Source organism: Pelodiscus sinensis, chromosome 8 (genome assembly GCF_052426305.1).
Source record: "Pelodiscus sinensis isolate ZL-2025 chromosome 8, ASM5242630v1, whole genome shotgun sequence".
Lineage (NCBI taxonomy): Eukaryota > Metazoa > Chordata > Testudines > Trionychidae > Pelodiscus > Pelodiscus sinensis.
In genome coordinates this window covers 52,304,444-52,320,930 of record NC_143059.1, presented here as the reverse complement: position 1 = coordinate 52,320,930, position 16,487 = coordinate 52,304,444, and the positions used below count along the sequence as shown (strand labels likewise).

At 44.9% G+C, this 16,487-nt stretch overlaps 1 protein-coding gene across 5 annotated transcripts in view; it reads left to right on the top strand.

The window, feature by feature from the left end:
- The window catches only part of EDRF1 (erythroid differentiation regulatory factor 1), a 57,875-nt gene extending 41,924 nt beyond the window's left edge, over positions 1-15,951 (top strand). For all 5 annotated transcript variants that reach the window (XM_075935281.2, XM_075935280.2, XM_075935283.2 and 2 more), the window contains 3 exons: positions 9,774-9,889; positions 11,520-11,686; positions 15,080-15,951. In XM_075935281.2, the coding sequence (XP_075791396.2) occupies positions 9,774-9,889; positions 11,520-11,686; positions 15,080-15,251 (455 nt within the window). In that variant the 3' untranslated portion in view covers positions 15,252-15,951. The remainder of the gene's footprint in view (positions 1-9,773; positions 9,890-11,519; positions 11,687-15,079) is intronic.
- The last annotated feature ends 536 nt before the right edge of the window (positions 15,952-16,487 follow it).

Here is a 16,487-nt window from a genome sequence, read left to right as displayed (position 1 = left end):
ATTCCTCGTGGAATGAGGTTTACCGGGGCTGCCGACAAAGGGTTTTGATGTCGACAGGGGGAACGTCCAGACTAGTGCACCAACCTGATCAGCTGTTTGTTGGCTCAGCGCGGCAGCCATGTAAATGTAAATGAAGCCGCGATCATTTAAATCGCGGCTTCATTTGCCTTTGCCAAAAAAACAAATCTACATGCCTCTGCCGACAGAGGCATGTAGTTTAGACGTACCCCCTGTGTTGTAGATAGTTGTAAATAGTTCAAATTAGTTAGATACTTAGCAGTTCTTTGTTTTTCTCCTTCTCCCCCTTCGGGGGTGAGGAATGCCTGAGCCGCAAGGCTTTAAGGCTTGCACTGTATGCGCTAAATTCATGCCCAAGGGAGACCGTCATGATAGCTGTTTGAAGTGTTTGGGTGAGGGTCACCTAGCAGACGCCTGTAAGATCTGCAGGTTGTTCAAGCCGCGCACAAAGAGGGAGCGGGACTCTGGTTTGAAGCTTCTCCTCATGGAGGTGGCTTTACAGCCGGCACCGACCAGACGTTCCGCAGTGTGCCGGTGTCGACGTGTGATGCTCCATCCCTTGGGTGGACTTCGGTACTGAGGCCTCAGCACCACTCTCACTCCCCAGCGCCAAAGAAGTTAAGATCTTCACAGGGTAGGTCTCTGAGCCAGAAGTCTAGGTCCGGCCTACACCGTTGCCTCGAATCCCTGGTGCAGATGTCTCCGAGTGTTGCGGTGCGGCGTAAGAGAGCTGGACAACCATCAAGTCCAGGTCAGCGACCCTCACATCACCCTTCGACGCCAGACACTTTTGAGGTGGTTCAGGACCTGATTAGCCTCACTACATCCCTCCATCGTCGGTTGAGGCAGAGAGGTTGAGGTCTTTGACACCGGGAGCCATGTTGGCACCGGTTTCTCCTCTGCACCCGTTGGATCGGTCGGCACCGGTTGCACATGCAGCGGGACCATAACCTGTGGGACCAGTACCGCTTGCCCCTACCTTGGTGCCAGCTTCGACATAGGCTGGCTGGCCTCATGCGGTGCCCAACTGGCCTCAACCCTTGTTGGTGCTGAGATCTCTTCCAGAACCGGTCTTGGCTGCTCCGTTGCCGTATTACTCAGGCCTTGTGGCACCGTCAACGGCTCTGTCAACGACCCTCTTGGCCGGGGTGCCACTTCAGTCTTCGGCACGGGGCTCTTCGGCACCAATACGAGCACAGGCACCGGGCTCTTCGGCACCGCTACAGGTTCTGGCATCGGCCCCGTGGGCCATGCTGGTACCACCGACGCCGATCTCTTCGGTGACCTCTACGGCTCCAGCGCCTTCCGTCCTGCCTGCTGTGGTGTCCATGGGGGCAACGATAGGGGCGCTGCCTTTGGGGCACGGGACTTAGCAGTTCCACACCCGCAACCGGCATCGACTTTGGCACCGCAGTCCGCATGCACTTGGTCCTGTCTTCCCGGCACTGGTACTGGTACGCCATCACCGCGTACATGCAGGCAAGCCAGAATCTATGGCCAGGTTCACCCCTCCGATGGTGACAGGGCACTCGTCATCGGCACCACCCTGGCCTGAGTCTGACTACTCTTCAGATTTTGATGTGGGCTTTTTCAGGTCAGAGTCCTTAGCAGCTTCGTTGCATCATAGATCCCGTTCCCGGCACCGGTGCAGCAGACTTGGCCGCCTCAGCCGCATTAGCCTTTTTGGACGCCGTGGGCATACCACCAGTGACAAGGGCTTGCGCCCCCCTCCGCAGTGTCGAGTGTTTCCGGGCATCGGGCTCCTCTGTCGGTGTTGCTGTGACGACCCCCTCCCTTGTCCCAGAGGGTTGCTACTATCGATGCTGTTGCAGATCCACAGGCTTCGGTGCCGGACCCGCTTCTGCACACGGTGCCGCCTGCCCAGCTGCCCCTTCCGTCAGGCCCTACACTGGATCCGGTGCCGCTCCAGGAGTCATCGTCCTCGTCTCCTGATGAAGCGTTAGCGGATCCTGCACCGGCGATGCTGACGATGGATGCTCGGTTGCATCAAGATCTGCTCCGGTGTCTGGCTTCCAGCCTGGGTGTCCCAGTGGAACCAGTAGTGGAGGACACGGATCCCATGATAGACATCCTGTCCGACGATGCGCAGGCCCGTTTGGCTTTGCCACTCAACAAGACTGTGGCTAAGATCACTAATGCCCTGTGGCAGACCCCGGCTTCTTTAACCCCTACCTTAAAGGGAGTCGAGAGGTGCTATTATGTCCCGTAGTCGGGGCACGAGCACCTATATTCCCAGCCTGTCCTGGGGTCCTTGGTAGTCCACGCTGCGGCCCAGAAGGAGAGACTTCCACAGCCAGGGCCATCCCCAAAGGCTAGAGAGCCCAAATGCCTTGACCTGATGGGACGTAAGGTGTATGCAACTGGTGGGGTGCAGTTCCGCATTGCAAACCAGGAAGCAGTGCTAAGCCGATATGCCTATAACACATGGCAGGCGATGGATAAGTTTAAGGATAGGCTTCCCGCCGAGGCACATCAGGAGTTTGTGGCTATGCCCACAGAGGGCAGGACTATTGCCCGTACAGCTCTTCAGGCTTCCCTGGACGTTGTTGACTCTGCAGCCCGCACCATGGCGTTGGGTGTAGTTATGCGCCGTCGTGCTTGGCTGCAGTTGTCTGGAATACCTCCTGATGTCTAGTCTACTATTCAGGATCTGCTTTTTAATGGCAAGGCGTTATTCTCGGAGCATACGGACTCGAGGCTCCATACGCTCAAGGACACAAGGTCTACTCTCCGGTCCCTGGGGATCCACATGCCAGCTCTTCAGCGACGTCAGCTTCCCTACAGACAGCAGGGGAGAATGCAGTCCCAGATCCGCCGTGGGGATTGCTGGAGATGCCGTCCTTGTGTTCCCAGTGGAGGTGCGGGGGCAGCTGTGGCCCTGTCGGCCAGAGTTCGTTGTCGCCGCCCGAGAGGGGACAACCCTCATGGGGTCGGACAGGGCCCCTCTCAACAGTCCAAGCATCCGTTTTGACGGTCCTCTAAAGTGTTGCACCAGTTTCCCCTCCAGCCCCGTTTGGGGCCAGGTTATCCCATTTTGCTTGCACCTGGGCAGAAATCATCTCCGACGCCTGGGTTCTGAGAAGTCAGAGATGGCTATACTATCCCCTTCCTGGGTTCACCCCCTTCCAACCCGCCCGCCCTGTCCCTTTTCAGGGACACCTCTCACGAAGGCATTCTCTGTTGAGGTGTCGGTGCTCCTCTAAAAGGGAGCAGTAGAGAGGGTTTCTCCACTTTTAAGGGGCAGGGGGTTTTGTTCCCGGTATTTTATTGTCCCAAAACCCAAGGGCGGGGTTTGTCCCATTCTAGACCTCAGGGACCTCAACAAGACGGTGGTAAAATCCAAATTCAGAATGGTAACCCTGGCTTCTGTTATCCCGGTATTACAGTTAGGAGACTGGTACGCAACTCTCGATCTCAAGGACGCATACTTCCATGTGGCAGTAAGACCCAGCCACAGGAGTTTTCTCCACTTTATTGTATCCCGCTGTCACTTCCAGTTTATGGTGCTCCTGTTTGGTCTCTCGACAGCACCCAGGGTCTTCGCAAAATGCATGACTATCGTAATGGCTTTCCTCCCCAAAAAAGGGGTACACATCTTTCCGTACCTAGACGACTGGCTGATTCGTGGTCGATCCTACCAACAAGTGGAGGCTCATGTTTCCCTTACAAGAACTCTCTTCAGAAGACTGGGTCTCATGCTCAATGAGAAAAAGTCACTGTTGACTCCCTCTCAGTGCCTCGAATTCGAGGGGGCTCTCTTGGCGAGAGCATTCCTCCCCAGGAACAGATTTCTGGCCATAGTGGAGCTGGTCTCTGAGTTAACCCGGTTCCCCATTACGACTGCCCGAGTCTGTTTGAGACTGCTGGGCCACATGGCAACATGCACGTATGTGGTACGCCATGCTTGAATGAGGCTCAGACCCCTGCAAGCCTGGTTAGCAAAGTCATTCATCCAGTCCAGGGGTCTCTGGGACATGGTTCTCACGGTGCCTCCAGAGATAATCGCCACCTTACAGTGGTGGACTCAGGAGGCTGTGGTGGGCAGCGGGGTTCTGTTTACTGTGCCTCCCTCCTCAATCACACTGGTGACAGATGCCTCGGACCTGGGTTGGGGAGCGCACCTGGGGCATCACAGGACCCAGGGCTTGTGGTCTCCGGCAGAGCGAGCCCTGCACATAAATGTCCGGGAGCTCAGGGCAGTCAGGAGTGCCTGCGAGACCTTCCTGTCGAAGTTGTCCCACCACTCCGTCCTGATGCACCTGGACAACACAGCAGCTGTTGTTTACCGTAACAGTTGCCTTCCCTCTGCTGTGAGGCTTTGTGGCTGTGGGACTTGTGCATAGCGCACAATATAGCTTTGCAGGCAGAGTACCTGCCGGGGTGCAAAAACTTGCTGGCCGATGCTCTGAGCAGGTCCTTCGGAGCCCACAAATGGTCCCCCAAGGATTCTGCCCTTCGTCTGGTCTTCCACAGGTGGGGCTGTCCCCTACTAGACCTGTTTGCCTCGGCACACAACACCAAGTGCCAGAATTACTGCTCCCTGTTGGGCCTGGGGGATCTCTCCAGGGGAGATGCCATGACCATACTGTGGCCAGCAGGCATCCTCTATGCATTCCCTCCGTTCCCCCTAATTCCCGGGGTTCTGACCAGGGTCAGGACCTTCAGGTCCACGGTCATCCTGATAGCCCCTCGGTGGCCCAGGCAGTTCTGGTTCCCAAGCCTGGTGGATATGCTCACCGAGGCGCCTATAACGTTCCTGCTGGTTCGGGATCTCCTCACCCAACCTTGGGACGGGGGGCTCATGGTTCACCTGAATCTCAGCTCTCTCCACCTGACGGCCTGGTTTATCTGTGGCTGACCCAACCAGAAAGGGAATGTTCCCAGGAAGTGCAGATGGTGCTCCTAGGTAGCAGGAAGCAGTCCATCAGGCGGTCCTATGCAGCCAAGTGGCGGCGGTTCTTGTCTTGGGTGTCCAGAAGGGGGGTGCACCCGTCTTGTGAACCTGTCCCGTCCATTCTGGACTACCTTTTTGAGTTTAGGTCTGGTGGCCTCTCTACCTCTTCTATCAAAGTCCATGTGGCATCACTCTCTGCCTTCCATGTTGGATTGGCAGGAGTCTCTCTGTTCTCTGACCCTGTCGTCAAAAGGTTCCTTAAGGGTTTGGATAAGTTATACCCCTCGGTTACACCCCCTCTCCCCGCTTGGGACCTTAACCTTGTGTTGTCTAGACTTGTGTCATCCCCTTTTGAGCCGCTGGCCACGTGCTCTTTGAAGCACCTCTCTATGAAGGTTGCATTCATTGTAGCCATTACGTCGGCTCGCAGGGTCTCCAAGCTGAGGGCGCTAACTGTAAACTCGCCCTACCTCGTGTTCTCAGAGAATAATGTGAGGCTTCGTCCTCATCCGGCCTTTCTCCCCAAGGTGGTGTCACCGTTCCATCTGTCCCAAGAAATTTACCTCCCAGTTTTCTTTCCAAACCCCCATGCCTCTTCTAGGGAGCAAGTACTCCACTCCCTAGATGCTAGGCGGGCGTTAGCCTTTTATGTTGATAGAACGAAACCCTCTCGCAAGTCCACGCAACTGTTTGTGGCTTTTGCGGACAGAATGAAAGGGCTCCCTATCTTGACCCAGAGGTTGTCCAGTTGGGTCGCGGGGTGTATCAGGGAGTCTTATGTCCTGGCCAGGAAGGTCCCGCCCCGGGTTACAGCATGTTCTACCATGATGCAGGTGTCCTTTGTAGCTTTTGGGGGGCAGGTTCCCATTACAGAAATCTGCAGGGAGGCCACGTGGTTGTCAGTGCATACCTTTATGGCACACTATGCGCTGACACAGCAGGCCAAGGAGGACGCAGGGTTGGGCTCTGTGGTCCTCAGCTCTGTGTTGTAAATGTTTATTTTTCCTTTGTATCACATTGCACTTTAGTCAACAGTTCTCTGTGTTATGTTGCTGGAATAAATACGTTCTGGGTTGTTCAACTTTCGTGGACTTCTCTTTCTTAGTGCTCTGACCCCTCCTCCGTAAATGGGGTTGGCTTGGAAGTCACCTGATTCAAATGGACATGAGCAACCACTTGAAGAAGAAAAGAATGGTTACTTACCTGTAACTATTGTTCTTCGAGATGTGTTGCTCATGTCCATTCGATTTTCCCCCCCTACCTCCACTTCATCGGAACATCCAGCAAGAAGAAACTGAGGAGGGGGAGCGCCAGCAGGGGTACTTACGCTCTGCTATAGCGGTGCCGCTCCAGGGGGCGCCCTGCCAGCGCTACAGGTACTGCTAGGAAAAACGCTCCAGAAGATGCGGTGCGCACACCTGATTTGAATGGACATGAACAACACATCTCAAAGAACAACAGTTTACAGGTAAGTAACCGTTCTTTTCCTTCACCAAATGACGAGGATACGGCAAAAGTATTACTTTACCTGCCTTTTCTTGTATTCTGGAAACAGTGTTCCCTCTAACAGTTTCCATCCTTGGGTGGGTTAAATTTTATTTTGGGAGGGTTGAAATTTCTTATGTGCAACACCAATGTTGAGAGAGTGTGTGGATATGCAACATCAATTACAAACAAACCTAGATATAAATATTGTGATAGAGCAGGTTAAAGGGCTTGGTGGAAGGGGAGAGAAGCAGCTCTTGCAGAAAGAGGCAGCAATCCTGGCTAATTAGGGGCAGCTGAGACAAGGTGGCTGCAAATCAATTAAGGTCCAGGTGAAGCTGATTGGGGCTTCCACGAGGCCTCTTCGAAAACCCTCCCTGTGGGTGGAGGCGGGGAGAGAGTGAAGGAGGAGTTTGGAGAGTGAAGAAGAAGTTTGGAGTGTGGAGAGAGACAACTGATAAGGGGACCGGAAGAGCCAGATAGAGCAGCAGCAGCAGGCCTGATAAAGGCTGCAGGGAGATGCCAAACACCAAAACAAGGCGAAGTGAATCTTATACTGCGACTCCTAAATTGTGGAACAGTGGCTTGATTGGGGCCAGAGGCCCAGGAGTAGGATTGACTCTGCCACAATATATATTTTAAACACTCCATAGGTGTGGAAGAAAATATATTCAAACAAGGGACAATTAACAAGGAGCAATGCTTACTATGTATATTTAATATGAAATCAAATAAAAAGAAAATTAACACTACTCTTGGAGTATATGTATTATCATCCTTTATAACAACTCAAGCTAGTAAATAATCCAAAATGCATATTATCCACACGTAGCTCTGCTTTAAGTTGCTAAACCGATCTGAGTCAACTAGAAATAGTCATGCTCTCCTTTCAAATATTAACATAATATTTACTGAAAGGAGAGTAAAAGGCATTCACTCAGGCTTGTACAGTTTCTCTGAGGAATGTTTAGGATCCATGCTATACAAATACAAGTGAAACAGAGACCTATAAAAACAGATAAGTTCTCTTGGTTTGAAACTTTCACTTTGTGTGGTCACCAACTCGAAGAGTAAAAGCCTCAAAGCAAATTAACACATGGCTTCAGAGTTTGCAGACAGATCCATGTTTCAAAGAGCTTGCAGGTAAAGTTTCATCCTACAAAACAGCTATCATCACACCTAGTACTTGCTACTTCTGACTCATAAAAGCCACAACTCTACCAGATAGCAAAGATCTGGCCTTAATGCAATACAGTTTGTTGTATTAATGAGTAACACAGGATTTAAAAATCAGAATTTTAGATATCTGCATCACTCCAAAAAAATACTGTTTAAAAGTATTCCTTTCTTACCTTAACCATTAACACCTATGTAAACTTTGAATGAAATTTAATCATGGAAGTGTCCTGGTACACCCCCACATCCACCCCCCCCCCCTTATGCAGCCTTCTTCCTGCACTTGCCTCCAACCCAGACAGAAAGAAAGGGTCTCATTCGCCCATCTGGAATGCAGCAAGTGATTCAGGACATCTCAAACAGACTCCCACCCCGCCTCCACGTCACTGCATAGATGATAGCCCCCACCCACCAACCTTTTCCCCCACCTATCCCTGTGCAGTCTGCTCCCATAAGCCCAGCCAGGGCTGATTTAAAGGATAGATTCCAGATCACAGTTAACAGTTCAGCAATTTCCCATTTGAGTTCTTTTAGAACCATTGGGTGACTGCCATCTGGTCCCAGTGATTTGTTAATGTTAAGTTTTTCTATTTGTTCCAAAACCTCCTCTAATGACACTTCAATCCAGGACAGTTCCTCAGATTCATCTTCCACAAAGGACGGTGCAGGTTTGGGAATCTCCCCAACATCCTCAGCTGTGAAGACTGATGCAAAGAAATCATTTAGCTTCTTTGCAATGGCTTTATCGTCCTTGATTGCTCCTTTTGTATCTCGATCGTCTAGGGGACCCACTGGTTTTTAGCAGGCTTCCTGCTTCTAATGTACTTAAAAATCATTTTGCTATTGTTTTTTGAGTTTTTGGCTAGCTGTTCCTCAATCTTTTTTTGCTTTTCTTATTACATTTTTACACTTAATTTGACAGTGTTTATGTTCCTTTCTATTTATCTCCCTGGGATTGGACTTCCATTTCTTGAAAGATGCCTTTTTGTCCCTCACTGCTTCTTTTACATGGTGGGTAAGCCATGGTGACTCTTGTTTAGGTCTATTACCATGTTTTTAAATTTGGGGTATACTTTTAAGTTGGGCCTCTATTATGGTGTCTTTAAAAAGTTTCCATGCAGCTTGCAGGGATTTAGCTCTCGTCACTGTGCCTTTTAATTTCTGTTTAACTAACCTGCTCATTTTTATGTAATTCCCTTTTTTGAAATTAAATGCCAGAGTGCTGGACTGCTGAGGTGTTCTTCCCACCACAGGAATGTTGAATGTTATTATATTATGGTCACTATTCCCAAGCGGTCCTGTAACGGTTATATCCTGGACCTGATCCTGCACTCCACTCAGGACTAAACCGAGAATTGCCTCATCCTTATGGATTCCTGTACCAGCTGCTCCAAGAAGCAGTCATTTAAGCCATTGAGAAATTTGATCTCTGCATCTCTTCCTGGGGTGATATGTATCCCGTCAATATGGGGATAATTGAAATCCCCAATTATTATAGAGTTTTTTATTTTGGTAGCCTCTCTAATCTCCTCTAGCATTTAAATGTCACTATCACTGTCCTGGTCAGATGGTCAATAATATATCCCTACTGTTATATTCTTCTTATTGGAGCATGGAATTAGTATCCATAGTGATTCTATTGAACATGTTGATTCATTTAAGATTTTTTTCATTTGATTCTACGTTATCTTTCACATACAGTGCCACTCCGCCACCCACACTGCCTGTTCTATCCTTCCAATATATTTTATATCCCGGTATGATCGTGCTTTCTCCTCTGCTGTGCTTACCCATTTGGGAGGCACTCCCCATAAGCATTATCCACCTTTAAATCCCTCGTTAGAGCTCTCTTTCCACAATGCTTATAAAAACCCACACAAAACAAACAAGACTTAACAGTGAGGCTGTTGGAGTGCTGAGAACATGGTCTGTCATGCTGACAAATCTTGTCACATTGTGTACTTCCTAGTCTGTGTCCATCTGTTGTCTCGTCTTATACTTCATCTGTAAGTGCCTTCAAATGTGTGTGTGTGTGTGTGTGTGTGTGTGTGTACACATGTGTACAGTGCCATCCTGGTCCTTGAGTAAGGCTCTGAGGTGCTACAGTAATACAAATAATACCTTTGTAAGACACTCTGAGATCCTTGCATGAAAGTAGCTCGCATCTTTCTAATTTTAGGTCAAAACAGTAGTGCTGGAAAATTAAAGACTCTCTCTGGGGCTCTGGACATATTGATAAAGACTCAGTGTGCATTCCAGCTTATCAGAAAGGAGCTTTTAGCTGAACATGAACAGGTAAGCAAATAGACAAGTGGTCTGATTATTTGTTGCTCTGCACCTTGTGCAGTCACTTACACCTGTTAATTTGTGAATAAAATACTGTTTTTTAAATCTTTTATTTATTATTTAAAGAATAGTTCACTATCCTAGCCTGGGCTTGTTGGTTAACCCTCTCGGTTACATGCTCCTGCCTTTCCCCATTGCCTCTGTACCAGAGGCAGAAGGGGGCGGGGAAAGGCAAGCCGATGCATGTGGGGAGCCAGCTTTTAAATAGGGATGTTAGATAGCATGTAATTGAATAGTTATGTGTCCGCATGAAATTTTAGCAGTTACACGACTATTCAATAGTCCCCAGGGGCAGGGACAGCAGCCAGTGTGCTCTCATTCTCATTCCTGGGAAGCGAACTGCTATCCTGTGAGCCAGTTTAAAAACCGGCTTCCCCCACAAAGTGGCTCCCACCTGCCGCCCTGCACTGCTGCCTCTATGCGGGGGTGGGGTGGCAAGAGACAGTGTTTGTAGGGAGCTGGCAGCAGTACGGGGGGAGAGGAGGAAAACATGAGCCAGTGCTGGCAGGGAGCTGGCTTAAAAGCTCTCTGTGAATACTGCCCTTGCGCGTCCCTCCCCACACACACGTGTAAATGTGTAACTGCTGAAAAATTTTAACAGCATTTTAACATCCCTAATAAGCATACATGTGCTAGACATGCCCTCTCTTTATGCCTATCGAAGGAATACATCCACTGGCCAGAAAGAGGTACAAGTTCATCGTTTGTTTTGAGGGTAAACCTGTTTTGGAATCCTGTTAAGTTCTGCCTTGTCAAACAGCACCACAATAGTTGGAGATCTAAGTAGAACCATTGGTCTGCATTTAAAATGTTGAGGACAAAAATAGTATATCTAAACATCATTATATATTATTAGCATGACATATTATAACTTGGTCAGATGAATTCAAGCTTGTAAGTTTTAATGTAATCCTAGTAACACTAGACCTAACTCTGGTGGTGTTAAAGCTAATTGCCATCATTTCAGAGAAATAGAATTCTGAATCTCATAGTTCTCCAAAAATTGACTAAAACTCATGTATTTCTGCATAATGGGACATAGTGAGTCCTTCCTTTCTGGCAGTAGTAGTCCGTCTTACATGTACAGATCATGTGAAATCTTTGAGAGCTGCATGTATGCTTCTTTTAAATAAATATAAACAAGCTTTATATTTTCCCATCATGATTCACCATGTAGCTAAAGTGTTAAGCATTTAGGTCGTTTGTAGTTGAGTCCTGTCATAGAGATCCTGATGGTTGAATCAGTAAGTAATGCTGCAATACATTTGTCATTATCAAATGGCACTGGTAATCTGAGCAACAGTTATCAAGCTTTTCCATTATTTTCATAATTAAATTTGATGAAGTACGTGGAACATATTAAAGTTACTTTGCAAGACTTCATAGCCAGCCTTCTCTAACTGGTATACATTGCTGATATAAATTATTACCAAAACAATTTCATAAACAGGATGGAATAATAACCTTGACATTAACACTGTATATTTTAAAGAGTGGAGTAAATTTAAATGGTAGTATTTAAACCTGATTTTAAAATACAGTTTTTTAGCTGAGTTGGGTGAAATACTTTTATTTCTAGATAAATGAGGATGTCAAAAGTAATGATGAGAAGACAATACCTGGCGAATCCACTTCTAACCTTAATAAAGATGAAGTAATAAAACTCCTTGGTATATTTGAATCTCGATTGTCATTCCTCCTCCTCCAATCAATTAAATTATTAACATCAACAAAAAAGAAAATTGGGTAAGTCAAGACTTGTTAAGCTTTGGTAAGGTGCATTTTGAATGATATGCATTCTAATGTGCATCTCTGTGTATTACGCACATGCAGTATTTGTATATGCAATTTGTATTCTTTGCAAAAGGTGTATGTGATCAAGCTTCATAAGAACAACCATACTAGGTGAGACCAAAGGTCCATCTACATCTCAACTCTGACTTACTCTTCTTAGTATATAGTGTTTTGTTATTTATTTAACTGAGGGAATGACCTACAACTTGTTTGCTCCTTATGTGTGGACAGCTTCTTTTATCTGTTGTTTCCGAAGAACTGCATAAGATTTTGAGAAGAGAAAATAAAAACAACCTATGAATAGCCATAACAAAAGGATGAATTATCAAAACTTTATCTCTATTAGATTGGAGGGGGTGTGTCTGGTTGATCATATTTAATGATGTCTGTCTGCCCCTCATTATGCACAGGTGCATACACATGTACAGAAGTCATCTTTAACTTGCACAGCAATCATTTATTGGCAGGTAACCTAAAATCTCTCCAGCTTTGGCATTATCTTTCCATCAGGATATATTTGTGCAGCATGTTAGGTGGATGTACTTGCCTTTGACATGGGTGGGTCTCTCTTATGTTTTCACCTGTGATAGAACATTGCTAACAGACACGAATGACTGAGACCCATTGCAAATTACTACAGATTTGCAGATGACTGTAGTTTGAAGTATGACATTTATGGTATGTCCCCACTAAGTTAAAAACAAAAAGAAAAAGCGAAGAGTGATGTTTTTATGTGCAAATCTTGGACTCATGCTTAGCACGGCTGAATAGTATGTTTTCTAAAATATGTATTGGAGTGGCACTCTAAGTGATTATCCTTTTTTGTGTAAGCATTTCCTTATTTTCTCCTATAGTGTCTGCCAAGATTTAATTCAAAACAAGAACATGGCCTCTCTTTTTTTCCTTTATTTTCTTTTTGTGTTGACCTTGAAGTGTTCTTTCAAATAGTCATAGCAGTGTAATAATTGCATATACCAGTTTCACTCCTCTTGGATGTAATTATATTTACTCTTGCCTAGGGAGAGCCAGAAAATACATTTTATCCCATCAGCTACAACAATGTGGTGACCCCATCAGCTGAGACTGTGTAGACAAGACAACTTGTACTCCATCAGAAATAGCATAAATATCAGCCAAACTCCCTTCTTTGGAGTTGTTTACAAAACTTGTTCTTCTGCCTTATTCCAGTGTTGTGTATATATTGCCAGAGGTTTTTTTTCTTTATTGCTGAATGCTGTATTAACTGCACAATTGGCATCAAGATCAATGTACTATTGTCTATATTGTCACACTGGAGTACAGTCACTGGCTACGGTTTAAACAGCTGCCGTACTATTAAGTTGGCTGCTACTATCTAAATGCAATTTAGTGAAAGCATCCATCCTCCTGTGTACAAGGACGATAAAGCAGAGCGAGGAGAGCTGTATAAATGGAAGGAGAAAGATTAAAAGACTTTCTCTATGTAGAAGCAATAAGGTGCCTTTAATTTTTAAAAAAGCTTCCACAAGGTGGCAGTGTAAATATACACAATGCCAAGGACCAGAGAACATTCCATCTTTTTAAACAAATTGACATGTAAAATAATTGACTAACACTAGTAATTGTATTGGTTCTGTTCTATCATACTTCATAGTCTTAAAGAGAGTGTCATGTCAGAGTAGAATATTTAGACTTTCTTTTCCAATCTACTGGTGTAATCACTAATATTCTGTTTAAATTGATTTTATAGTGAAGGCTGTATACATAGTAAACACATTTAAATTGAACTGTTAGTGTTCAATTTTTCAAGGCCTGCAAAATAAATGCAGAATGCTATTGTCATACAAAATTAATTCACCTAATGTGTATCATTCAAAAACTGTAGAAGTACTTTCAAGGTAAGTTAAATTCCCTTTCTCTCTCTCTAACCTTCTTACATGAACTGGGCAAATAATATTTGCATATTACATTTTCTGCCCATCGGGTGAGGGGGAGATGCCTACCTTCCCCCGAGCCTCCACTGCAATGGTTAGCTTGGCCACAGTGGGAATTAGTAATTGCTTTTGTTGATGCATGGTGGTAGATGCACTCATTCAAAGGGAATGCAGAAGGGAAATTTAACCCCATGTTTGACACAGCAGCTCTCATGCCACAACAGTTGCAATCTGGATTATTAACCTGTATGAAAGCAGGACATCTCTAAAAATTAAGTGCTTAAGCAGAACTGAATTTGGCTGTCTAAAATTTGCATGGTTGAGTGTGGGAGAGAGAGTAATTCAAAGTGGTGTTTCATCTTGGGAATTTGTGTAGTTTATCCTCAAAACAGTTTGCATTTCATTGGATTTTTATTGAATACCTATTCTCTCTGTTAAATAACCCTGCCATAGCATTGTGCCAAATGTTATGAACTAATTGCTGCTTTGTTTCTTGTCAGTTCTTGATAGATTTACAATTAAACCAAGTAGTCACATTTTAAAAACATTTCCTGTAATAGGAAAGTGGCAACTTTGTTATTTTTCAGAGATTTTAAAAACTGGCCTTTGTAGTTTTATTTCCTAAAGTGGCATAAATGCACCAGAGAAGAGGAAGCCAGTTTAGGGATTCAGAGACCCTGGTAATATAGTTGAAGTGATAGCCAGCAAAATTACCTTAGCATGAGTGTTTTGATGGGCTAAGTGGGGCAAGATGATGAGCGACTGGATGATATATATATATATATATATCTGTGTGGATGGAGAGGAAAGGCCAGATCCTAAAGATGTTATGCAGGAAAAAGTTGCCAGACCATAGCTGAGGTCTGAGGATCTAGAGAAAGATCCATAGCAAAGATGATGCTCAGATTATAGGCCTGAGTGACAAAGAGAATGTCACCATGGATGACACCACCAAAGAAAGCAGAAGGCCTTGTGTAGGGAAAGATTAAGAGTTTTGTGGCATTCCTGTTGAGTTTAGACTGGTGGCTCAATAGTCCATGAAGAGATATCAGAAAGGCAGCCATAGAGTTCAGAGAAGGGAGACAGGTATAGCATGGATAAATAAATCTGGGAGTTAACATACAGAGATAGTACTTGAAACCTTGTTTTGAATATGCTGCCGAGAGGGTGTAAAGGAAGATGACAGAGTGAGGCTCAGGACCCCATGAGATTCTTTTAGAAAAAGCTAGAGTAGGGATAAGGAGGACAATTTCAAAGAAACAATGAAGCAGTGATTAGAGAGAGTGTGAGAACCAAAAGACATGGAAGCCCGAGGAGGGCAAGATTCTGATGGTGGGGGAGTCATTGTTTTAATAAATCAATATTTGCACTATGTAATTGTTTATGCTTTGATACAGGGTAATAGTTCATGGTACCTATGTTTCCTTTTCAGTGGCAGTAATGAAGAGGAGGAAGTTCTTAAGACCAACAAGCAAGTTTACTCCCTTTTATTGCGTGCAACTGCCAACAAAAGTGTAACTCTGCTAGCAAGAATAGAAGTCATTTTAAATTTGTTAGAGCAGCTGACTCAGAACAGTGAAGCTGATAAGATGGGAATTCGGTGACCTAATAAATAAAAAATTGCTACAGGTAGCAGAAATATCAGTGCCTTGTTAAATATGGGGTCAGTGGCTTTGTCCTATGTGGTGCCTAGCTTTATGGAAGTTGAGGTAAACATTACCTATTTATAACATGGTACAGCTGGGAAAGAACAGGAGTTCAGCACTATCCCATACCAGCTCGATTATGATTTGGTTGCTGATGGTTTTTCATTTATGAAGTGCTGAAATTGAAATCTAGATGTGACGCTTCCAATCTTTTACATTTGAGAAATACAGTTGATTTTTCTGAAAAATAGTGGGCTTTGCAGTGATGCAAAAGAGAATATTTAGCATAAAAATGTAATCTGTTACAGTTGGACCCGTTTGATATTTTTATATAAAAGTTACTTTGTAAGCAAAGTTGTATTGCAAGGTTTTCCAGTAACGTTAACTGAAACTACAAAGGAATTTCCCTTTTATATGAAAACCTATTTCCTTTTTAACTACAGTTAATACCATGTGCAAAAATAAATGTGTACCTTTTTAGCTTCAGTACAAGATTTTTTCAAAGATATTAGCGTTTGCTGGAATCTCGTTTTCATCACAACGTGAAACAGATTTAAATGTTTTTGATTAAGAATATGTGCTTTTCTTCAAACTTGAAACTGTGAATAAATGATAAAGCATATTTTAAATAAATTTTATTTATTAAAATTATGACGTACATATCTGAGTCTGAAACTTTTTGATTCCTGAATCTTTTTGACATAAACTGCCCAGATGCATTGAAAACAGGTTAAAAAACATGGGCCTCATTTTTATATATGCTGAGCACATGCGCTAATTAACTTAGGTCTGATTTTCAGATTTCCAATTTGAGTCCCATGTCAATATGTTGGCACTTAAAACATGAATCTACCTCTCCCAGAATGTCAATGGGACATTCAGAAGCATGAGATCTATAGGTTTTGTTTTTACTAATCTTGCTGTAATAGTTAGAAGTATTATAAGTACATATGTACAGTAACTATTTGTCATCTTATTTGTGAGACATTCTTAGATGCAAGATTTTATTTTGATGAACAGATACTATGTTCTTGATTCGCTTGAATCAAAATAGAATTTGAAGCCGTCTCTCTCTCTCCTTTTTATTTGAAGTAACACAAGTTAAATCTCACACACACATTCATTTGTCATTAATCTTGATTCCCTGCAATCTGTGTACTTGTGGTATTAGTGTTGGACAGCACCTCCCTTTAC